We start from the raw sequence: 25563 nt of genomic DNA on the forward strand, positions 1-25563 counted from the left end.
AATTTCATCCGGACTAAGAGAAATTTTATAGGTACCTATCTCTGTAAATGGGTTAGGTATTCCCAAACATTGCAAATCAATGAAGATTAGATATAAAAATAAAATGGCATTTATCATAATAAAGACATGAAAACATTGCCCTTACTGCAAACTTAGAGCATGGGAAAAGTTAGAGTGGGAATCCAAAATCTCACTGCCCCCATAGCAGCATAAAAAATGACTGGATAGCTGAAAACACAATTCCATTTTTATGCCCATTTGAAATTGTCATTACAATGGAACAAATTAAGCTAGAAGATTATAAACAGATTATTTTTAAAAACAATTGTGAACACTCACCAACAAACAGCCACACAACGTTAGAATTATGTTCTGTGAGAAAACCTTCCAAATCAGTAAGTGATGGCACAATGCTGTCATTTTCTCTTGAATAATGCTCCATTTTAGGAGTAGGCAATGGATCAAAACAGATGATTTGAACACTCTCTGGATTTGCTAAGTGAAAAAAACAAGAATTTTATACTTCAAAATATGTACACTTCATTGTGAGAAATAGTATTATTACTATGACGAATACAGCCAACAAATAATCTAATTTTAAAAAGCAAAGAGATTCTGAAGAAGCTGGAAAGATTAAATAACACACAAAATATTGGAGTAAATCAGCAAGTCAGAAAGCCTCTATGAAGAGAAATAAACAGTTGGTGTTTCAGGCTGAGACCCTTCATCAGCACTTCATCCTAATAAAGGGTCTCACTGTTTACTTCCTTCCATAGATACCCCTTGATTGCCGAGTTTTGCATGTGTAACATCCAATTTAAAGTGCTGTAACACCCCAATGTAGCAAGGATAAAGTTAAGGAATGTCTAGATAGATAGATAGATAGATATTTTATTCATCCCCATGGGGAAATTCAACTTTTTTCCAATGTCCCATACACTTGTTGTAGCAAAACTAATTACATACAATACTTAACTCAGTAAAAAAAAATGTGATATGCATCTAAATCACCATCTCAAAAAGCATTAATAATAGCTTTAAAAAGTTCTTAAGTCCTGGCGGTAGAACTGTAAAGCCTAATGGCATTGGGGAGTATTGACCTCTTCATCCTGTCTGAGGAGCATTGCATCGATAGTAACCTGTCACTTAAACTGCTTCTCTGTCTCTGGATGGTGCTATGTAGAGGATGTTCAGAGTTATCCATAATTGACCGTAGCCTACTCAGCGCCCTTCGCTCAGCTACCGATGTTAAACTCTCCAGTACTTTGCCCACGCCTTCCTTACCAGCTTATTAAGACGTGAGGCGTCCCTCTTCTTAATGCTTCCTCCCCAACACGCCACCACAAAGAAGAGGGCGCTCTCCACAACTGACCTATAGAACATCTTCAGCATCTCACTACAGACATTGAATGACGCCAACCTTCTTAGGAAGTACATTCGACTCTGTGCCTTCCTGCACAAGGCATCTGTGTTGGCAGTCCAGTCTAGCTTCTCGTCTAACTGTACTCCCTAGTCTAGAACTCAACCACTTAAACATTATACTTTACTAGCATTTTGACACCAACACTATATTAGATTTCACACTGATGGGATTAAAACTTTGGATCCGTCAAAATATGAAGTAGGTAGGAAGCAGTGATCCTTGCTTTGAAAGACAAGGATGCAAACAGCTATATTTATAGCCCATGAGGAAAAATAGCTCCAAGCAAAAGAAACATCAGATCACAACAACCCTGTTGTGAGAGAAAAAATATATATATTGAGCAGTCAATGGAAAATGGGAAGATAAAAGTCAGGAAAAGGGAAAAATGTAAATATTCAGTGTAACAATTCTCACTCCACTGTTTTGCTGGCTGGGTTCAAGCTCATAACTAAGAATTCAAACTGCTGGCCATTAACTATACACTTATGTTTGAAATGAAGACAACATTGGAACTCCTGGAAAACTGCATCAGTTATGGTGTCAAGTGCAGTCGGTGGATGAGTTCATATCTAGGTAAACATTAACTCATCTTTTATAAAAACTTTTACAAGGGAAAGTGAACAAGATTGCCATTGCCAATTACCATGACATGAATTTACACAAGCAATCACTGAATAAGTGCACTTATTTCCTCAAGAGTGACAAAAATGAAGGATAATTAATCAATATCTCCCTAAAGTTTACACAAGTAGAAAAATTAGATTTAGCTAGTAAATGAGAGACTATAAAAGGTAAAGTGAGGATGTTGAGTGTATGTGTGTATAATATAAAATCATCTAACTTGTATCTACAGACTGAATAGAGCTACCAGTCAGTTTAGCTGTCAAAATTCTTTGTACCAATCCTTCTCTCTGTCCACAATGTTGAATTCAACATTTCAAGGAACCAGCCACTTTTTCTATCCACAGATACTTTTGGATATTTCAGTTTCTAATTAGTTTTTCTCTTCTATCTCAAATCGCTGATGTTTAAAGTAATAGTTATCAATGACAATGTCGAGACAAATTAAAATATGCACAAGTACATGTATCCAAAGGTGCAATGAAAAACCTATTTGTAGCAACAACACAGGTACATAGCTTCATATAAGCAGCATGAACAAAAAAAATCAAGAGATCACAATTGGAACAGAAAACAATCACAAAGTTCATTTTAGTGCACAGTGGTCATAGTGTTGCTAAACTGTAGTCAAAAGGGTTTTGCCAGTCGGATCAAGAAGCAAACGGTTGAAGGGAAGAAGCTGCTCTTGAATCTGGCAGTATGGGACTTCAGGCTTCTGTACCTCCTGCCTGATGGGAGCTGTAAGAAGATAGCATGGCCTATGTTGGAGCCCTTTGATTATAGATGTTCCTTTTTTGAGGCAGTGTCTTCTGTAGATACTACCAAGGGTGAGGAGGGATGTGTCTGTGATGTATTGAGTGGGGTCCCTTACTCTCTGCAACTTCTTACATTCCCACGCATTCAAACTACCATACCAGACCACGATGCCACCAGTCAAAATATTTTCTACATCTGTAAAGCTTGTTAGTGTTTGATGATAAGACGAACCTCCTTAACCTCACCAGGAAGTAGAGATGTTAACACACTTTTCTTATGATTGCATTTATGCACTCAGCCCAGGACAGGTCATCCAAATTATTAACACCCAGAAATTTAAATCTGCTGACTCTTCCCAATGTAGACTGGCCTAATGCTTACCCTGCCTCCCCTTCCTGAGATACTCCCTCTGTCTTCTCCACTGACCCCTTTCTGCATTTTATTAAAGCAGCTGACAAGTGTGTCCCCACAAAATCATTCAGTCTCCCTCAATCAGAAGCCCTAGATGAACCATGAGGTCCGCAACCTGTTGACAGCCAAATCAGAGGCAAACCTGGTGACCAAGAAAGTTACAAGAGATCCAGGTACAATCTCCAGAAAGCAATCTCACAGATGAAGTGGCAATCCCGGACTAAACTTCAATCAACAAAGGATGCTTAACATTTGTGGCAGGGCTTGAATGCTATTACCTCTTATATAATAAACTCAAGTTACATAGGTGACAACAGGATTTCACTTCCAGGTGAGCTCAATGCCTTCTATACTCGCTATAACCATCAAAACATGAGGAACCATCACAAACTCCCACAGCCACTGATGATCCTATGACTTCAAATCCTAACGCCAACATACAAGCAGCTTTCAGGAAGGTGAGCACACAAAAAGCATCTGACCCAGACTGGGTACCTGGCCAAGCACTAAAGACCTGTGCTGATCAACTGGCTGGAGCATGCACTTATATCTTTAACCTCTCGCTTCAGTAGTCTGAGGTATCCATGTGTTTCAAACAGGGTTCAATTATGCTGGTGTCCAAGAAGAACATAGTGACCTGCCTCAATGACTATCGTCCAGTAGCACTTACATCCACAGTGATGAAGTGTTTTGAGATGTAGGCGATGAAACTTAACAACTCCTGCCTGACAAGCAACTTAGATCCACTCCAATTTGCCTACTGGAGCAACAGACTCATAGCAGGTGCCATCTCATTGGCTATTCAATCAACCCTAGAACATCTGGACAGCAAAGAATCAGGATGCCCTTTATCAATCACAGCTCAGCATTCAATATCATTTCCTCAAATCTAATCAATAAGCTCCTAGACCTTGGCCTCAATGCCTCCTTGTGCAATTGGATCCTCAATTTCCTCACTTATTGACCCCAATCAGTTTGGATTGGCCATAACATCTTCTCCATGATCTCCATCAGCACAGGTGCACTACAAAGCTGTGTGCTTAGACCCCTGCTTTACACTTATGACTGTGTAGCTGTGCACAGCTCCAATGCCGTATTCAAGTTTGTTGACAACACACGATTGTAGGCCAAATCAAAGCTGGTAATGAATCAGCATATAAGAAGGATATTGTAAATTGGCTGATTGATGTCATTACAGCAACCTCACACTCAATGCCAGCATGATCAAGGAGCTCAGTAACTTCAGGAGAAGGAAACCACGGGTACATGAGCTAATCCTCATCTGAGGATTAGAGATGGCGAGAATCAGCAACTTTAAATTCCTCAGTGTTATTATTTTGGAGGACCTGTCCTGGTCCATCATGCAACTGCAATTATGAAGAAAGCACAGCAGTACCTCTACTTCCTTAGGAGTTTGCAAAGATTCAGCATTGCATCTAAAACTTTTACTACTTTCTATAGTTGTGCAGTGGAGAGTATATTGACTGGCTGTATCACAGCCTGATATGGAAAAACCAATGCCCTTGAAAAGAAAATCCTACAAAAAGTAGGAGATATGGCCCAGTCCATCACAGCTAAGACCCTCCCCACCACTGAGCACATCTATAAGAAATACTGTTACAGGAAAGCAGCATCCATCATCATGGACTCCCACCACCCAGGACAAACTCCCTTCTCACTGCTGCCATCAGGACGGTACAGGAGCCTCAGGACTCACACCACCAAGTTCAGGAATAGTTACTACCCCCAGCCATCAGGCTCTTGAGCCAAAGGGGATAACTTCACTTGCCCCATCATTGAAATGTTCCCACAACCAATGAACTCCCTTTCAAGGATTCTTCATCTTATATTCTCAATATTTATTACTTACTTATTTATTATTATTTCTTTTTTGCATTTGCACAATTTGTTGTCTTTTGCACATTGATTAAATGCCCAAGTTGGTACAGTCTTTCTTTGATTATGTTATGGTAATTATTCTATGAATTTATTGAGAATGCCCACAAGAAAATGAATCTCAGGGTTATATATGGTCACATATATGTACTTTGATAACAAATTTACTTTGAACTTTGAATTTAGTTTCCTTTCTCATTTCAAGTTGTGATAAAGAGTCATCAAGTGAAATGTGAAAATCTTTCCTCAATGCCACATGACCTGCTGAATTCTTCTGGCTTTGCTCTTTTAAAATAGAACACTCCAAGCCTGCTATGCTTAGAATTATAAATCTTGATTTCCATCATGGAAATGCTCTATGTTAACCAACACCTGAACTTTCCTTATAGAATTAGGTGGGTGGTAGAAGGCAGATGTTGATAATTGCATGACACAAGTACTGAGAATGAATAAGGGGTATATGAGCAGAATACAACAAAATTGTATTCACAAACTACGAAACAGAAACTTAAAAGATACTCTTGCAGTTTTACTTTATCTACAACTTGAAAAGCTGTGCAGAACTGCAAGTAATGACTGAAGCACACTCCTATATTTCTTTCACAATCAGCTTTCCTTGCCAGCAACTCCACTGTTCTTTTTAATGATTTTCCAAAAATGAATCACACCCTTGGCAATCTTTGTCATATTTACTCACACGATATATTTTGTAATACTATTCCCACCTCTGCAACGTTACTCAAATCTTCTTTTACCTCAGTTTATTAGCTGCTAAAACTCTCATCCACTTTTCTACCTATAAACTTGAATATTTCAAAATATTTCTTCATGCCTGGTGATCTGCTCTGACTGAGACTACACAAGATCCTATTTTCAATCGCAACAAGCCTCATTCACCTGTCACCACTGCTTGCTAATAGCTCCGCTGTTGGTGAAAAACCAGTATTAGGATAAATAGGGTGCCAATAATTAAGGTACAATTTATCCTGGATGATGTCCAACTTCATGTTGTTGGAACTACACTCATGCAGCCAAGAGTTTTTCACCAAGTTCCTGACCCGTATGTTACAGCTGACAGAAAGGCTTTTGAAATTTATAAACTGATGTGAAAGGAATAAAACAACTAAGGTAAACTGGAAAAAGCGAGGTTAGCAAAACAGTAGACAGATAAGGCAAACAATTCCATGACAACAGTGATGATGCAGCACTCACTTGTTACCTAATTACTGCAAAGACCCCATGTTAGGGTTCTGAAGAAAATTTGTTAAGGCTTATTCCCTGGTATCGTTCTCATAAACTTGCAAATTTTTTCTTTGAAAACTGGTCTACTTCCTCTTTGAAACCTATAATTGAACCTAGTTGCATTAACCTTTCATGCAATGAACATTATATCATTAATTTATCAATAAATTAATTATTTTTTCATCATGTTGTCCATTCACCTTAAAAATCTGTACCTTCCAGTTAAGGAGGTACAACTCACTGTGTACCCAATATTTTGAACATATCAAAACAACCTTCCCTGTTTAAGCAAAGAGAAAGCTAGCTTTCCATGCAAGTGGCCCTCTGAATGTCAATCATTCCAGCAGACCATTTCTGCACTCGTCATAGAAAAGTACAGCATAGAAATGGGCCCTTCAGCCCATCTAGTCCATGCTGAAAACCATTTAAAATGCCTATTCCCAATGATCTGCACCGGGACCATAGCCATCCATATCTCTACTATCCAAGTACCTATCCAAACTTCTCATAGAGCTGAAATCGAGTTCACATTGACAACTTGCGCTGGCAGCTCATTCCACACTTTCAAGATTCTCTGAATGAAGAAGTTTCCTCTCCAAGTTCCCCTTAAACTTCTCACCTTTCACCTTAACCCATGATCTCTGGTTGTAGTCCCACCCAACCTCAGTAGAAAATGCATTTACCCTAACCTCAGTGGAAAATGCATTTACCCTATCTATACCCCTCATAATTTTGTATACCTTTATCAAATCTCCTCTCAATCTGCTATGTTCTAAAGAATACAGTCCTAAGCTATTCAATCTTTCCTTCTAACTCCGGTCCTCCAGAACAGGTAACATCCATGAAAATTTTCTCTCCACTCTCTCAACCTTGTTTACATCTTTCCAGTAGGTAGGTGACCAAAACTACAGACAATACTCCTTATTAGGCCTCACCAATGCCTCATAAACTTCAACATAACATTCCATCATCAGTGACACTGATTTATGAAGGCCAATGTGCCAAACGCTTTCTTTACGACCCTATCTACCTGTGATACCACTTTCAACGAACTATGTACCTGTATTCCCAGATCCCTTTGTTCTACCACACTCCTCAGTACCCTACCATTCAGTGTGTAAAACTTACACAGGATGGTCCTACTGAAATACAAAATCTCACACTTGTCTGCATTAAATTCAATCTGTTCTTTTTCAATCCATTTTCCGGCTGATGCACATCCCTCTGCAAACCTTGATAGCCTTCCTCACTATCCACTACACCCCCAATCCAGAAAATTTGCTAATCCAGTTAACCACATTATCATTCAGATCATTGATTTAGATGACAAACAACAATGGACCTAGCACTGATCCCTACGGCACCCCCACCAGTCACAGGCCTCCAGTCATAGAGGCTACCCTCTATAACTACTCTCTAGCTTCTTCCACAAAGCCAATGTCTAATCCAATTTCCTACCTCATCCTGAATGCTGAGCAACTGAACCTTCTTGACCAACCTCCCATGCAGGACCTTGTCAAAGGCCTTGCTAAAGTCCATATAGATTACATCCACTGCCTTGTCTTCATCTACTTTCCTGGTAACAACTTGAAAAACTTGTAAGATTGCTTTTAAGATTGGTCAGACTTGACCCAACATGCACAAAGCTTTGCTGACTATCCTCATCAGTCCATGTCTATCCAAATACTTATATATCTGGTCCCTTAGGACACCTTCCAATAACTTTCCCACAACTGATGTCAGACACACTGGCCTATAATTTCCTGGTTTACGTTTAGAATCTTTTTTTAAACAGTGGAACAACAATGGCTATCCTCCAATTTTCTGGTACTTCTCCTGTTGCTAAGGACATTTTAAATATCTCTACGAGGGCCCCAGCAATTTCTGCACTGCCATCCCATGGAGTTCAAGGGAACATTTTGTCAAGCCCTGGGGATTTATCCACCAAGATTTGCCTCAGGGTAGCAGACACCTCCTTTTCTGTGATCTGTCCAGGGTCCATGAAGTTGATGCCGCTTTGCCCCACTTCCATAGACTCTGTACATGTCTCCCAAGTAAACACAGATGCAAAAGAAATGCACTTAAGAACTCCATCTGTTTTGGCTCCACACGTGGATTACCATTCTAGTTTTCCAGAGGATCAATTTTGTCCCTAGCAATCCTTTTGCTCTTAACATACCTGTAGAATTTCTTGGAATTCTCCTTCACTTTGTCTGTTAGAATAATTTCATGCCTTCTTTAGCCTTCTGATTTTTTTCTTAAGTGTTCTCTTGCATTTCTTGTACTCCATAACTAGTCAGTAAACTCCAAGACCTGGGACTCCATACCCCCTTGAGCAATTGGGTCCTGGATCCCCAGTTTGCACTGGCACAAACATCTCCACTATCTCCATCAGCGCAGGAGCACCACAGGTATGTACATTTAGCCTCCTGCTCTACTCACTTTACATCTATGACTGCGTGGCTAAGAACAGCTCTAACACCATGTTCTAACAGCTAGCTGATGACACACTGTTGTGGGCTGTAACAAAGGTGGTGATGAATCAGCATACAGGAGGCCAATTGAAAATTTGGCTGAGTGATGTAGTAACAACAACCTCTCACTCAATGTCAGCAAGACCAAGGAAATGATTGTAGACTACAGGACAGGGAAACCAGATGTCCATGAGCCAATCTTCATCGGAGTATCAGAGGTGGAGAAGGTTAGTAACTTTAAATTCCTGGGTATCACCATCTCAGAGGACCTACCCTGAACCCATCTAATAAAGGTAATTGCAAAGCAAGCACAATATTGCCTCTGTTTCCTTAGGAGTCTGCAGAGAATCAGCACACCCTCAAAAACCTTGGCAAACTTCTACAGATGTGTAGTGGAACGTGTGCTGACTGACTACATTACAGCCTGGTACGGGAACAAGCGCTAATGCCTTTGAACAAAAAATCCTACAAAAAATAGTGAATTCAGCCCAGTAAATCACAGGTAAAGCCCTCCCGACCATTGAGCACATCTACATGAAAATTTGTCGTAGAAAAGCAGCATCCATCATCAAAGATCCTTACCACCCAGGCCGTGCTCTTTTCTCGCTGCTACCCTCAGCTAGAAGGTACAGAGCCTCAAGACTCCCACCACCAGGTTCAAGAACAGGTACTACTCCTCAACCATCAAGCTCTTGAACAAAAGAGGATAACTAAACTCATTCTATTTCTGGTGTTCCCACAACTGATGGTCTCACTTTAAGGATTCTTTATATTGTTATTTCATGATCCTTGCATATTGCTATTTATATTTGCATTTTCAGTTTTTTTGCCCATTGATCCCATCTGCAGTTACTGTTCTATAGATTTGCTAAGTATGCACACAGAAAAAGAATCTCAGGGTGACATGTATATACTCTGATAATAAATTTATTTTGAAGTTTGATTTGTTCCTACTTGCTTATACCTGCTATGCATCACCTTTCTTCTCTTAACCAGGGCCTCAATATGATTTAAAAAGCAAGGTTTCCTACACTTGTTATCGTTAACTTTTATTCTGACAGGCAGATACTTACACAGACAGCGGTGAGTGCATGGAATGCGCTGCTCGCGATGGCGGTGGAGGTAGATACAATAGGGTCTTTTAAGAGACTCATGGATAGATACATGGAGCTTAGAAAAATAGAGGGCTATGGGTAACCTTAGGTAATTTCTAAGTACGTACATGTTTGGCACAGCATTGTGGGCCGAGGGGCCTGTACTATGCTGTAGGTTTTATGTTTCTATGTTCCTAAAAAAGCATGCCCCAATCCAGTAATGGCCAGATCATTACTGATACCATCAAAATTGGCCAGTCTCCAATTTTGGATCTCAACCCACAGACCAGACCTACATCTTTGCATATTTACTTTGAAATTCACAGTATTGTGGTCACTGGATGCAAAGTTCTGTCACCTACACAAACTCCTGTCACCTGCCCTGTCTCATTCCCTATTGCACACTTTCTCGTTGGGACTTCCACATACTTATGAGGGAAACTTTCCTGAACGTATCTGACAAACTCCAACCCATCTAGTCCTTTTACAGTATGGGATTGTCAGTCAATATGTGGGAAGTTATTATAACAACCTTATGTTTCCTGCAGCAGTCTGTGATCTCTTTACAAATTTGATCTTCTAAATCCCATAGATCGATGGGTGGTCTGTAATATATCCCTATTAATGTGGTCGTACCCACGATGCCTCACTAATCAAGTTCTCCAGTCTGTCCTGAAAGAGCACTGCAAGTATATTTTCCCTGACTAGTAATGTCACTCCTCCTTCTTTAATCCCACCCGCTCTGTCACATCTAAAACAATGGAAGCCCAGAATATCAGGCTGCCAGTCCTGCTCCTCCCACAACCAAGTCTAACTAATAGCTACAAGGTCATAATTCCAGATGTTGATCCATACCCTAAGCTTATCCGCCTTTTCTATGATACTTCTTGCTTTGAAATATACACAGCTCTGCACACTCGTCACAGCATGCTCAACCTTTAGATTCCTAAAGTTGTACTGCAGTTGATGATGACAAAAAAATAAAATTCATACCGCCTCCCAGCATTTGACATGTAGTCCTGCAAGTTACAGCTCTCCAAGTAGTTATTCAAACACTTTAAATGTGGTAAAGATTTCTGCCTCTATCACCCTTTCCAGCACCAGGTTCCAGGCTCTACCACCCTTTGTGAAAAGACCTTTCATTTAGTCAAATATAGGCAGAGGAACTTCCTCCCAATTATTCATACATGTTGAACAAAATTTAGAAGAAGCACTGACTGCATGAAAGCGCAAAACAAACTCTGGGTGAGAAATTTCAATGCCTTTCACCTCTGTGCTTTGATGCCACCACTGCCCAAGACTAACTTTGTAATATTTACAACGAAACATGCAGTGAAATGCACTGTTCGTATCTATGACCAACACAGTGGGAGAATGTGCTGAGGAAGCCCACAAAAGTCACCATGCTTCCAGCACCAACATAGCATCCCTGTAATTTATTAATCCTAACATCTTTTTGGAACATAAGAAGAAATTGGAGCACCCAGAGGAAACCCATGCAGTTTCAGTGATTGAACTGATCAGTGATTGCTGATACTATAGTGTTGTTCTACCTGATAAACTCCTGTGCTGCCCTCACTCTACCATGCTACCCTCAGTCAAGCCCAAAATAAAACAGCTACCAGGCTGAGTTTGTAGAAAGTAATATGTTAACTAACATAAGGCTAAAGCCACCTGACCTCATCAACACTAATCTATCAAAGGCAGATTCTTTGACAAACCACACAGATCTGGAAACAAAGTCCCATCTTCACACAGGGGTCCCCATTGTGTTTCACACTATTACAAATCATACTATATGGTTTTGTGCTATCAGCTCAAAACTGGCATCAGCAAAAAAATGGGGGGGGGCCATCTGAAGGAGCAGAAAGGCATGTACAGCGCAATAATCTGCTCACTTTCAGCGCAATATTTATGGCTCACTTTCGTTAACATTAAGCCAGGTAACCAAGCTGATTCAAATGAGGAATATGGAAAGGCATGCAAAATGCAGCACCAGGTACAACTAAAATGAGGTAACAGGCCAGTGAGACTTCACCAGACTGCAGGCACATACAACAGACAGAAGCCGCCTCACAACAAAAGGATCAGGTTAGAACTCCATTGCCCTATCACAACAACTTATGAATAGCAACTCAACAGCTAAACAGGAAGAAATGGTGGCTTCAAGAACATCCCAAAGCTCAGCAATAGCAGGGATCAGCATGCAAGTGTTGGATAGCATTTGCTGTTTCTGAAGATCCATCTCAACATCCTCTTGGAATGTCCACCCTCACAGTGGAAAACTGTGAACAACATTTGGACAAAGACTGATAAGTGGCAATTAGGAACCAGGTCACAAAGATGCCAGACAATGACGATCACTAAGATTAAAGAGAATCTAACCAAGTATTCTCAACTTTCAATGGCATTACTATCACTATGTACCATGACTGTCACCATCATAGCGGGGGGGGGGTTGTTGACATTGACCAAAAACATAACTAGCCAAGTCATATTGAAACTAAAAGAATATTGAAAGGCCTAAATAGAGTGGACATGGTAAGGATATTTCCTATAGTGGAAGAGTCTAGGACAAGAGAATACTGCCTCAGAATAGAAAGATATCCCTTTAGAACAGAGATGAAGAGGAATTTCTTTAGCCAGAGACTAATGAATCCGTGGAATTCATGCCATACATGGCTGTGGAGGCCATGTCAACAGGTATACTTAAAGTGGATTTTGAGGGGTTGTGATTAGCCAGGGCATCAAAGGTTGCGTGAAGAAGGCAGGAGAATGGGGTTCAGAGGTATAATAAATTAGCCATGATGGAATGGCAGAGCAGACTTAGTGGGCTAAATAGCCTAATTCTGTTCTATGGACTTGTGTCAATACCAAACCCGCAAGTGCAGGTCAGAAGAATCCTGCAGAAAAAAGAAAAATTGACTCACTTCCACCTGCTCCAATGCGTTTCCACCATTTATATTACACAAATCAAGAAAATGATGGAAAATTCACCATTTCCCTGGATGAACATAGCTTCAATTCACACATACAACACCATCTAACCAACTTAAATAGCACACCCTGTACCAACCCAACCTTCATTCCCTCTAGCACTGGTACACAGTAACCATAGTATGTACCCTCTACAAAATTCATTGCAGTTGTTCACCTGGATTTCCAAATTCACTTACCTCTATCACCGAGGATGAGAGCATAGGACATGTGAGAAAACCACAATCTTAAGGTTCCCCTTCAGGTCACACTCAATTTTGATTTGGAAATATATCTTTGGTCTTTCATCATTGCTTGGTATAAATCCTGGAATTCCATATTCAATAGCCCTGAATGTTTCTGCTTCTCAATTAAGCTTCCCCTCAGCCTCCTCTGCTCTATAAAGAACAATCCTACCTCACCCAATTTTTTTCCTCTTGGTAAAATTTCCCCAGTCCTTACAAGATCCTCATAGTTCTTCCCTGCACCAACTTCAGTACAATTACATCCTTCCTGCAATGTGATGTTGAGAAATGTGTTCGTTTATTGTTGTCACACGCACTCAGATATAGTAAAAAGCTTGTTTGGATGCCTTCCAGGCAGATCAAGGATACAAAATTACATTAAAGTAATAAAAAAAGGAAATCAAAAATGCAGAAACTAGTGTTGTAGGTGTACATAATATTAAAACCAATGTCCAAAAATAACTTAAGAGCCCAAAACAAGCTAGCTATTCTTATATTCTACAGCTTGGTTAGTGAAGAAAAGCATCCTGAATACCTTTCACTCACCTCATCTACCATCAAAATACCTTCAAGAATCCAGATATTCACTTCAAGATTCCTCTGTTCCTCCACATTTCTCAATACCTATCTATTTAAAACACATATTTTCTTGCTTTGTTACACCTTCCCAATGTTTTACGTCGAACTCCTCCGGATTAAATTCTAATTCTCACAAACTCTTATCTGATCTCCTAATCTTTAATAGCTATTGCTCTTTTTAATGCTCTCCTCTTTCACATTACAACCAGAAACTCTTCAACTTGTTGGGTAAATTTAGTGCAAATATCCAAAGAACTTCTCTGCAACTTAATACAATTGGTGAAAACCAAAATAATGGACTAATCTGTGTAATGAAGTGTTTTGAGAGGCTCGTCATGAGGCACATCAAGACTCTACTGCCCCCCCTCACTGGAACCCCTGCAGTTCACATACCATCCAACCATTCAACAGACGACGCCATTGCCATCACCCTCCACCTGGTCATAACCCACCTGGACAAAAAAGACATGTACGTTCGAATGCTGTTCATAGACTTCAGTTCAACACAATCATTCCTCAGAAACTTATTGGAAAGCTGAGCCTGAACACTCTGCAACTGCACACGACTTCCTGACTGGGAGACCTCAGTCAGTCCGGATCGGAAGCAGCATCTCCAACACCATCACACTGAGCATGGGGGCCCCCCCCAAGGCTGTGTGCTCAGCCCACTGCTGTTCACTCTGCTGACCCACGACTGTGCTGCAACACACAGCTCGGACCACATCATCAAGTTTGCTGATGACACGACCATGGTGGGTCTCATCAGCAAGAACGACGAGTCAGCATACAGAGCGGAGGTGCAGCGGCTAACAGACTGGTGCAGAGCCAGCAACCTATCTCTGAATGTGAACAAAACAAAAGAGATGGTTGTTGACTTCAGGAGGGCACAGAGTGACCACTCTCCGCTGAACATCGAAGGCTCCTCTGTAGAGATCGCTAAGAGCACCAAATTCCTTGGTGTTCACCTGGCGGAGAATCTCACCTGGTCCCTCAACACCAGTTCCATAGCAAAGAAAGCCCAGCAGCGTCTCTACTTTCTATGAAGGCTGAGGAAAGTCAATCTCCCACCCGCCCCCAACCTCATCACATTCTACAGACGTTGTATTGAGAGCATCCTGAGCAGCTGCAGCACTGTCTGGTTTGGAAACTGCACCATCTCGGAATTGCAAAACCCTGCAGCGGATAGTGAGGTCAGCTGAGAAGATCATTGAGGTCTCTCTTCCCGCCACTACAGATATTTACACTACACGCTGCATCCGCAAAGCAAACAGCATTATGAAGGACCCCACACACCCCTCATACAAACTTTTCTCCCTCCTGCCATCTGGGAAAAGGCACTGAATCATTCGGGCTCTCACGACCAGACTATGTAACAGTTTGTTCCCCCAAGCCATCAGACTCCTCAATACCCAGAGCCTGGACTGGCACCTTACAGCCCTATTGTCTTGTTTATTATTTATTGTAATGCCTGCACTGTTTTGTGCACTTTATGCATTCCTGGGTAGGTCTGTAGTCTAGTGTAGTTTTTTGTGTTGTTTTTACATAGTTCAGTGTAGTTTTTGTACTGTTTCATGTAGCACCATGCTCCTGAAAAAAGTCTCAGTTTTACTGTGTACTGTACCAGCAGTTATGGTTGAAATGACATTAAAAAGTGACTTGACTTGACTTGACAGTATATTGATAAGAAAAAAGTTGCATCTCAGAAAAATAAAATGAAATGGCTGAACAGTTGTTGTTAGTTGAATCTAATCAACACGAGGAGTTGTTTTGGAGGATGCAATCATTGAAAGTATTGTATGAAGGCAGTCCATTATCTGGACTGGGTGTCTGCACTGATTTTCTTCATTTACAGTCTGTCAAAAGAACAGAACACCTTATACTGGATGAATTCCTCTGTCAATAAATATTAGGAACTAATATTGCTAGAGTTCTAATTTATTCTGTATTTCATTTAAATACAAAATTTGTTACATAGTTTGTCTTTTTTTTAAAAACTACTTCCCTGAAACTTCAGCTAACAGGCAGCCACTTAATTGAGCCAAAATGTACAGGTCCCGATGTGTCTCAATTAACCAGAATCTACTGTACTACTGTGCAAACTCCCAACCCTAATTGCAAAATATCTATCTTGCTGGCTACTTCATCAAAATTAATTCCACAAAGTTTATCAAAGCATTTTCCCAATGCAAACATATGAAGACACTGCCCAGCAATACATTTTCCCAAGTATTTGGTTATACTGTCCTTAAATGATGAATTACAGAATTTTGACAGCAATACACTTTAATCAAACTTGTCTACACATACTGGTTTCTTGTGTAGGCCTAGGGCAAGGTCCTGATACTTAATTATGCACAAATTTTGTTAGTCATTCTTCAATAATAGGTACAAGTGAACAACGCACTGAACAAAGTATTGTTTCTGAAGGCACATAGGAAAAAACAGCTACAAGGACTAACGTGATTGTGCCAGAGTGCAAGGTCAGAAAAGAAAGTAGGGAAACTACAGATTTGAAAACTCAACTGAGAAGTGAACACGTTGAGGTAACCATTCAGGAGAGGTCTGTACATTGAACCTTCTGGAAGCCATGGAGAAGTAAAAAAAAAAGACAAATCAATTACTTTGGCCGCAATTCCTGGCTGACCATGGCAAGCCCCAAGCCCAGAGAAGAAGATTAAATCAGCAATGTTCTGCATATGATTGATACACTTTGTAAAGTTAGTCAACAAAACATAGCACGAACTGAAGATGCACCTTAGAGAAGTTTCAAGATTGCGATATTGTTATTGGGCTCAACTGCAGACATACCACTTCATTTAAGTTTGTTGTACATCTTTGAAGAAGTTAATAAAATTCAATTGGAATTATAGTCTCAAGTCCATATCTTGTTCATCTCAGTCAAAAAAATTCCTTTAGTGTAACTTCAACTTCTCTCCCTCAATTCATTAATAGGTGTTACAGAATGTTTACTACTTTCCAGTTTGCTTATCTTGTTCCAGAATCTTGAGTACTTAATAAAGAGCATCATGAACATAGTAACTTTAATTGGAAAATCAAACAAATTGAATATGCTAGAAAATTGAAATTGGACCTATTGAGTGTTGGCAGTATTTTGTGCTTTTGCTTATATTTCAGCTCTCTTTGAAATCCGGCATGATAGGTATCCAGTTCTTTTCATTTGTCTGGTAGTTCCTCTTTTGTGATGTTAATTATTTTATTGCCATTTTGTTTACCCTTTTGTTTCTATTCTCCAATGTGCAATAAAGAGAGATATATCCACAACTAAACTATTTTATTAGTATTTCTAAATAAGTTATGTCTGCTGAGAACTTTACAAGTTTGCATAAAAGTTCATCAACCTTAAGCAGTTAAATTAAATTAAATTTAAAATTAAAATTAAACCTATTTAACCTTTCTCTGTAACTCAGTTTCTCAAGTCCCAGCAACATCCTTGTAAACCTTCTCTGCACTTTCAACCTTATTAATATCCTTCCTGTAATTTGGTGACCAAAACTGCACACGATACTCCAAATTCAGCCTCACCAATGCCTTATACAACCTCACCATAACATTCCAAATCTTATACTCTATACTTTGATTTATAAAGGCCAATGTACCAAAAGCTCTCTTTACAACCCTATCTACCTGTGACACCACTTTTAGGGAATTTTCTATCTGTATTCCCAGATACCTCTGTTCTACTGCACTCCTCAGTGCCCTACCATTTACCTTGTATGTTCTACTTTGGTTTGTCCTTCTAATGTGCAATTCCTCCATTAATTTTCCTCTAAATTTATTAGGCGCCCTGCAAACTACTCCAACCAGTGTTTTTGTTCCTTGTTAGCTCTTATTTCAATGGTAATCATATTAAAATTATAGTATGAATCAGATTATTGTAATGATTATTTGGTTGCAAGCTTCTCATAATTTATGATATCCTAATACAATATCATTCAGAACTGTATTATTATTTGTCAAGTCACAAAGTGGTCAATTCACTAATATATAGCCTTTTCAAAGAGGAAAACCTCAGCTGAGAAACATATATAAACAATAAAGAAACCTAAATTTCACCTGGATATAAACCACACAGGAAGTCCTGCCATTCCCATTACCTACCTCTATTCTACGTTCTTAATAATTGAAACCAAACAAAAACAACAGAGGAAGCAAGCAAGAAAATCTACAGATGCTGAAAATGAAAGTAATACATACAAAATGTCGGAGGAACACAGCAGCATTGAGGGAAAAGAGTAAATAGTCGATGTTTCGGGCCAAGACTCTTCATCATGACTCATGAAGGGTCTGAGCCTGAAATGTTAACTGTTAACTCTTTTTCATTGATGCTGACTGGTCTGCTGAGTTCCTCCAGCATTTTGTGTGTATTACAACAGAGAAGGAACACAGTCTGGACCACATTGACTAAGCAATGGTTGTGATTAAAGGTCAATGTGAAATATCACCTTTACAAAAAAAAAGCAGTGCAGTAGGAACTCATTTGGTCAAGCAGTATCTATGAAGGTCAAGGGATGGTCGTTATTTTAGGTCAAGAGCTTGCATCAGGGAAGATGGCCAGCATATTAAAGTAAGAAAGAGGGATGAGGCAGACACTGGTAGATGACAAATGGAGGTATCAAGTCATGGCAAGAATGTTGATGAAAAGCAGTCACAACAGAGGACTCTCAGAACTCCCAAATTAAAAAAAGGAGAAATTCCTCAAAGTAGGAATATCTTCAGAACACATAGCAAACTAGTAGATCTGAGACACAAGGGACTGCAGATGCCAGAATCTGAAGCATAAAAACAAGCTGCTGGAGGAACACAGCAGGTCAAGAAGCAAATCATAGATACAAGAGATTCGGCAGATGCTGGAAATTTTGAGCAAAACACACACAAGATGCTGGAGAAATTCAGCAAGTCAGGCAGCATCTAGATAGATAGATAGATAGATAGATACTTTATTCATCCCCATGGGGAAATTCAACTTTTTTTCCAATGTCCCATACACTTGTTGTAGCATAACTAATTACATACAATACTTAACTCAGTAAAAAAATATTATATGCATCTAAATCACTATCTCAAAAAGCATTAATAATAGCTTTTAAAAAGTTCTTAAGTCCTGGCGGTAGAATTGTAAAGCCTAATGGCATTGGGGAGTATTGACCTCTTCATCCTGTCTGAGGAGCATTGCATCGATAGTAACCTGTCGCTGAAACTGCTTCTCTGTCTCTGGATGGTGCTATGTAGAGGATGCTATGAGGGGAAATATGGATGTGAAGCAGCTTCTGCGGAGGCAAGGTGTTCATGGTCACTGATTCGGCACCCAATAACAGCAAGAATGTACCTCAGGTAGGTAGGTTTTGTCATAAGCCATGCAACATCTCAATTGTTTTTGAATTTACACTCATTGGTTGAAAAATATTCCAGATTCCTAAATCCTACACTGTTGAAAGTAGAAAAGCCTTGGGAAGGTAGGGGAGTTTGACAAACAAAGGTTTCAGGAGATGCTTGCATGACACACAGTCACTGATCAGTTCACTTAAGTTTCTGGTCTTAAATCCTCTGCTATGTCTGATGCATTTTTGGATATTGCATTTCAGTTAATTTAATTAACTGAAGTCTAACTTCTGGGATGGCAATAAGCTCAGGAAAAGACAGATGAATCAGTCATTTAGTATTTCAATAGGTTTCAGTTGGTACATTTAATGTCAGAGAAATGTATACAATATACATCTTGAAATTCTTTTTCTTTGCAAACATCCACAAAAACAGAGGAGTGCCTATAAATGATGGTTATAAATGCCCGAGCCCTTTGGCAGTCAAAGACCAACCTCCATATGGTCAGTGAGTATAGAGATATTTGTAGTTCTTCTACATTAGTTTAACGATCCATCGCTATTCACAGTTAAATGTGGTATAACTGCATAGCTTTGGTCTCATCTATTGATTGTGGGATCACTTTACTATGGCAAACACAGGTGTGTTTTGCCATTCAAAATGTACAGTCCCTCATATGTCACCAGTTTTGCACTTTACAGTTCTGCCTATGTGGAAAAAAACATTTCTGGACAATTATCACATAGATGCCAATATGGTAGCTGCACTGAAAAACCTCAGCCAAAAATGCATCAAGTTCAGCACCATCGTCTTCAGAACAGCTGAGATGTTGTATGTTTCTATAGTGTGAGCTTTATTTTGTACTAAAAGCAATTTTTTTAATATCAAAAATTACATTTAATTTGCCGATGACTACCGTAGTTTCTGTGATGGCTGAGGTATCTTGCGGCTGAAGATGATTGCAAAGCCTTGACCTTCATACACACTGCAGCTGCAGACTGCTGTAAACACAACAACCTGCGCCTCAACATGGACAAGACGAAAGAGGTGATGGTGGACTTCAGGAAAGTGCAGGCTGACCACTCCCTACTGCACATCAACAGCATCTCTGTGGAGTTGGACAAAGTTTTATGGCGTGCACATAACTGACGATCTCACCTGGTCTCTCAACACCTTCTCTTTAGCCAAGACAGCGCAGGAACACCTCCACATCCTGACAAGACTGTGACAAGCAAAGCTCTCCTCACTCCCCCACCCCCTGCCCACGCCCATTCTCACCATGTTCTGTAGGAGCACAGCACCATATCGCGAGCATTCTGATCAACTGCATCACTGTTTGGTACGGGTATTGCAATACATCAGATCGCAAGATCCCACAATGGATAGTGAGGACTGCTGAAAACATTATTGGAGTCTCCCCTATTTGGAATATATATCAGAAGCATTGCATACATAGTGCCTCCAATTGTCAAAGAGCCCTCCCATGTTCCCACAATCACACTGACCTCCTGCCATCAGGCAGAAGGTTCCGCAGCATAAGCACCAGAACTTCTTCCTCCAGGCTGTTAGACATCTTAACACCCTGCTGCCACCCACCACACAGGTACACCCTGCTTGAATGCCCTGCCACCACCTCCTCTAACTCTCAAACTCGCAGACGCACTCTCATCCTGCACCGGTCACTTTTTGCCTTTTATTGCAGATGTATCACATATTTATACTACTGCTTATAAATGCCAGTAGCATTATACTGTTTTACATAAAAATGCATCTTGCACTTTATGGCAACCTGTCAGTCTTCAGGCCATGCCACTCAGGGATGAGTTATATTATTTTGGTAACTTGTCTTAATATTATTTTGTGACTGTATGTGTTGGTTCATAACTAAATATGTTGTGTGTGACTATATGCACTGAGTTTTCTACCTTGGCCCCACAGGGACGACGTTTCATTTAGCTGTATTCATGTGTATGATTGAATGACAATAAAGTTGTACTTCAACATGCTGGAATTTCAAGCTTCAATAAAAACAAAAAAGTTTATGATTGTTCCCTGGCTTGATGACAATGGTAGAATGAGTAAAGTACTTTGTTATAAGCATGTAGTGAAATACTATTTTTCCACCGTTTATGATCCATAGCATCTCAAAAATATCCCATTCTGAAATGCCCAATTCATTCTTCATCTACCCCCCTGAGGAAAATTAAACAGCAACACAACACAGGTAATAATGGGTCTTTGATCCTACAGGCACTGTTTAGCGTTCACTCCTAGGAAATATTTCATGGCAGGTGCATCTGCAACAGTTAGATTTTCAAGGAAGAGTTCAAGTAGGTTTAACTCTTGTTCTGGGTCAATCCCGTACAGATCCAATTTGACAGCTACAGAATTCAAACCTCAGCCAGCATAGCTAGTGACATTGCTAAGTCCCCAAGAGTGCATTCTTAACCCTGCTGCTCTCAGTGACTGGTTGAACACAGATAACTACTGGTTCATCAACTGAAGGTGATGATCATTCTTATCCATGTTTGAGCTGATACCAGGAGATTTCATAGTTCTTTAAATACTTTCAGAAGTCACCTGTGAGCCAGATCTGATAAGAGACTTCAACACTTTTTCTTAAAGAACATTAATAATCCAGATATTTTATTTTAAAAACTGCTCTGATGGCTTTATCAGCAAGAATACAAACGTTAGTCTAAATTCCAGGTATGTCAAAGCAGCACTTGAGCTAATGTCTCTGGATCATTCGAATAGGCTACTGGACTACAAGTCCAATCTAACTGCATTGTACCACTCCCATCATATCCATCACTTTGTAATACTCTCCTGATGTTCAACACAGTTTGCTACTACACATTTAATTGTCAAAGGTGAGGCTACAAAATTTAACTGCAGAAATTTTCAATCAAAGCGTTTACATGATTAATGCAGTTATAAATAAATAGCACCAAATTAGAATATCTCAAAAGGAAACAATAAAAAAAAATCAAATTACTTACATAAATTAAACAGGATATATCCTGGAAGGATACCTATATGGATTGTGAAAACTCTTGACAATCATCCTTCAGTTTGACCTTAAAACCTAAACATAATAAATTTAAATGTTACTCCAGTATACTCAGAATCTAAGAAAATATAAATGAAATCAGTTTCTATGTGACTGGCAGTATAGTTCAAGAAATACTTTGTGGGTGTCATGGTAACAGCAGTTAGCATAACACTTTACAGCACATGAAGCCTGGGCTTAATTCCCTCCTGTGCTGTCTGTAAGGAGTTGTACTTTCTCCTCACAATCTTGTGGATTCCTTCCCAGTGCTTCAATTTCCTCCCACACCCCAAAGAAGTACAGCTTAGTAGGTTAATTGGTAACACGAGGTTTAAGTGGGTAGTGCTGGCCTTACTGGACTGGAAGGGCATATTACCATGTTGCATCTCTAAATAAAAATTATAACTATACATTCCATGGGGAAATAAATATTCCACATAACTGATCCATGACTCTCTGCAGACTAAAATAACAGTAGATTAGAAGAGATTTATAATATTGCCTTAAGTAGTAAGCCAGAGCATTGATAGTTTTAGGAAATACAATAAAAAATAGAGCAAGATAGTAAACCATGGCAATAAATTAGCAAAATTTCTAAAAACTACGGAAAGACTGTCAACAATTAAAGGAGTAGCAATAAAAAAGCTGTGTTGCATGAGAAATTATTGTCAGGAGATGAAGAAATAGCTGAGCCATTAAACAAATAATAACAAAGAGAAAATACTAGAGAAATTAAGCGGACTAAATGCAGACAAAACTTCAACACCAGATAGCCAAGATGTCACGGTTCTGAACTTGCCTGCTGGGATGGTGATGGCACATTAGCAATAGAATTCCAAGGTGTTTAAATTCTGGGAATATTTTAGGAGATTAAAAGATAGAATATAAAACACTATTATGTAAGGAGAAGAAACACAAGAGACTGGTTTGCCCAATCTCTGTCAACAGAATGCAGAAATACATTATGGTTGTTGCTTCAGGGCATCTAGAAAATATGGTTAGCCCAAGTTAAAATGCCATTACTGTCCCACAACCCAAAGCTGAATTTTCCTCAGGGCAGGCCTGGCAACCCACCAACATGACAAGGATTCCACAAAATAAGCAGTCCTACTACAAAAAACTACTGAAGCATTATGCAAAAATTCTAAATCTGACAAATCAACTGCTGCAAAACAGCTTTGCTCTCCTCCAATCCATTGTAGAAAGTGATTAAATATTTTTGTACCAGCTTGCTCTGAAAAGCATTGAGGAATCACCCGGATACAGAGTAGCACTCTGAAAATTTTGATAGCTTGACGGAGTTCTAAAAGTCAAAGAACTCCAGAAATAACAACTGCCTTAGAAGCAGAAATGAACCTAGCACCATGGACTTGACTAAGTCTTATAATTGTATTATACAGTGGTTTTGCAAGAGAAGTGAAACTTAAAGCAAGATTCTAAGTCTGCAAGATACAGATAATGCTGCGAAAGCACAGCAGCTACTGCTATTGTGAAGGCAATTTAGCCAATAGTTCCTCTGTATCAAATACAGCCAGCCCTTCAGCTCTCAACAAACACTGGAAATCAGTATTTTTCATCCTCAACCTTTATCACAGATTAGCCTGTAGCAACACATTCACTGCTTCCCACCCAGAGCTGCTAAGTAAAAGTTTACATACTGTTCATTTTGAGTCATTTAGGGGTCATTTCACTAATGCATGGACATGGAATAGCCAGAATAGGTATGATGCTCAAATAACATGGTAAGCAGAAAACTGCAAAGTTTTCTGATTAACGTGTGGGCTGCAAGCAAACTGCTGCTACTGAATAGGGCAGAGGATCAAAACAGATTTACCTCTAAAACCCACAAGATTTAACTGCATAATTTCTCCATTTTCTCTCATTCGAAGTTTAGAGAGAATTAAATTAAAATTTGGGCCATTTAAATATGTATTCTTTCAAACTGGTTTGTGTATCAGATATGTGTTTTACTAACAAATCTAGTATGTACACTAGTTATTTTTAAAATCAATGATAAGGTCGGTGAAGTATGGTGTCAAATACAACACTACTTCACTGAATCTTATATAAGGTAATCATTATTACCCCACTGCTGTTTAATAGAGTCAGAGTAGAAACTAAACTGTGATCTTATACATCTATGACCAATAATTAACATACAATAGTACAAAAGTAAAGTGAAACACAGATGTTAGAAATAACATAGGAGACGACAAAGAAAAACAATGGAAATACTCAGTAGGATAAGGAGCTGTCGAGGAGATACAAAACGACCCTTTACAGCTGAAGGATAATCAAACTGAAATATTAGCGATAATTAAATACATTTTACATCTGTGGCCGCTAGAATTTATTGTAATTATTAATCTTGTTTTCCCTGGAATAAACAAAATGTGCCCCACTGATCTTGCTCTGAAGCAACAGACATAGGGTTTCCGATGACAGGAAGCACAATAACTGCCCAGACATGCAGTGGGCAGAAACCATTTGTTTTGATGTTTACGACTGAAAACCTCGCAACATTCCATCAGCTAGGCCCACTTTATTCCAATGGGAGAGGGAGGTGGCGTTGTCAAATGGATTTCCCCGTTCCGCCATTAGCCTAAACGTTACTCTCTCCTGTAACACGAAGGAACTGCCCAGCAGCAGCTGAACAGCACCCGACCGCTCTTCGCCCCGCGCCTGTCTACCTGACCCATCCTCTGCGTGTGCTTGTTTCCCGGGAACACGGCGCCACCTCTCCCCGTCCCCGACCCATTTCCAACCTGACGTTTCCTGCAAGCGGCCAGGTGCCAGATCTCGCGAGATGCGCGAACAGCCCCCCTCCCACCCCGGCTGCGCATGTGCCAGCGGCCGTAGCGCTGCGCTTTCCGAGTCGTGCGGTTCGCGTTAATGACCTGTTAAAACACAATTCTGGAATTTTAAAAAAAAGTGTTTATACGTTTAAATTAAACTAATAGCAGGAAAATGAAGCATCTCCAGCCGGCGTGGAGGAGAAAAATAGAATTTACGTTTGAAAATGATGCAAGTAGAGGTCCCGTTGTTGTTCAGACCGAATATCAGAATGGGGAAGATCTGTGACCCAGGTTGTTCGTACCGGGCTGGGTGGTTTGAGTATTTCAGAAATTGCTGATCTGGCATTTTCACGTCTTTAGAGTTCACAGAGAATGGTGCAAAGAAAAAAACAAATCCAGCGAGCGGCAGTTCTGTAGGCGAAAATGCCTTATTAATGATAGAAATTAGAGGAAACGAGCCAGACTGGTTCAAGCTAACAGGAAAGCGACACTGACACAAATAACATGTTGCAGTATTGGTGTACAGAAGAGCATCTCTGAATGAACAACACGTTGAACCTTAAAGTCGATGGGCTACAGCACCTGTTGACTACGAACATATACTCAGTGGTCACTGAGCGTTTACTATTGGCCAACTGTTGGCAGTTGATATGCAACAA

The 25563-nt window shown here is 39.8% G+C and overlaps 1 protein-coding gene across 6 annotated transcripts in view; it reads right to left on the reverse strand.

Annotated features, from left to right (window-relative positions):
• Window positions 1–24917, reverse strand: part of kiaa1109 (KIAA1109 ortholog) — a 447188-nt gene extending 422271 nt beyond the window's left edge. For 5 of the 6 annotated variants that reach the window (XM_073042847.1, XM_073042845.1, XM_073042848.1 and 2 more), the window contains exons 1-3: window positions 24800–24899; window positions 22060–22145; window positions 340–495 (exon numbers count right to left, since the gene is read on the reverse strand). In XM_073042847.1, coding sequence (XP_072898948.1) covers window positions 340–442 — 103 coding nt within the window. In that variant the 5' untranslated portion in view covers window positions 443–495; window positions 22060–22145; window positions 24800–24899. Of the gene's footprint in view, window positions 1–339; window positions 496–22059; window positions 22146–24799 lie in introns of all 6 variants that reach the window. The other variant, XM_073042844.1, reaches the window with a different exon arrangement.
• Between the last annotated feature and the right edge of the window lie 646 nt (window positions 24918–25563).

This window comes from Hemitrygon akajei, chromosome 4 (assembly GCF_048418815.1).
Source record: "Hemitrygon akajei chromosome 4, sHemAka1.3, whole genome shotgun sequence".
Classification (NCBI taxonomy): domain Eukaryota; kingdom Metazoa; phylum Chordata; class Chondrichthyes; order Myliobatiformes; family Dasyatidae; genus Hemitrygon; species Hemitrygon akajei.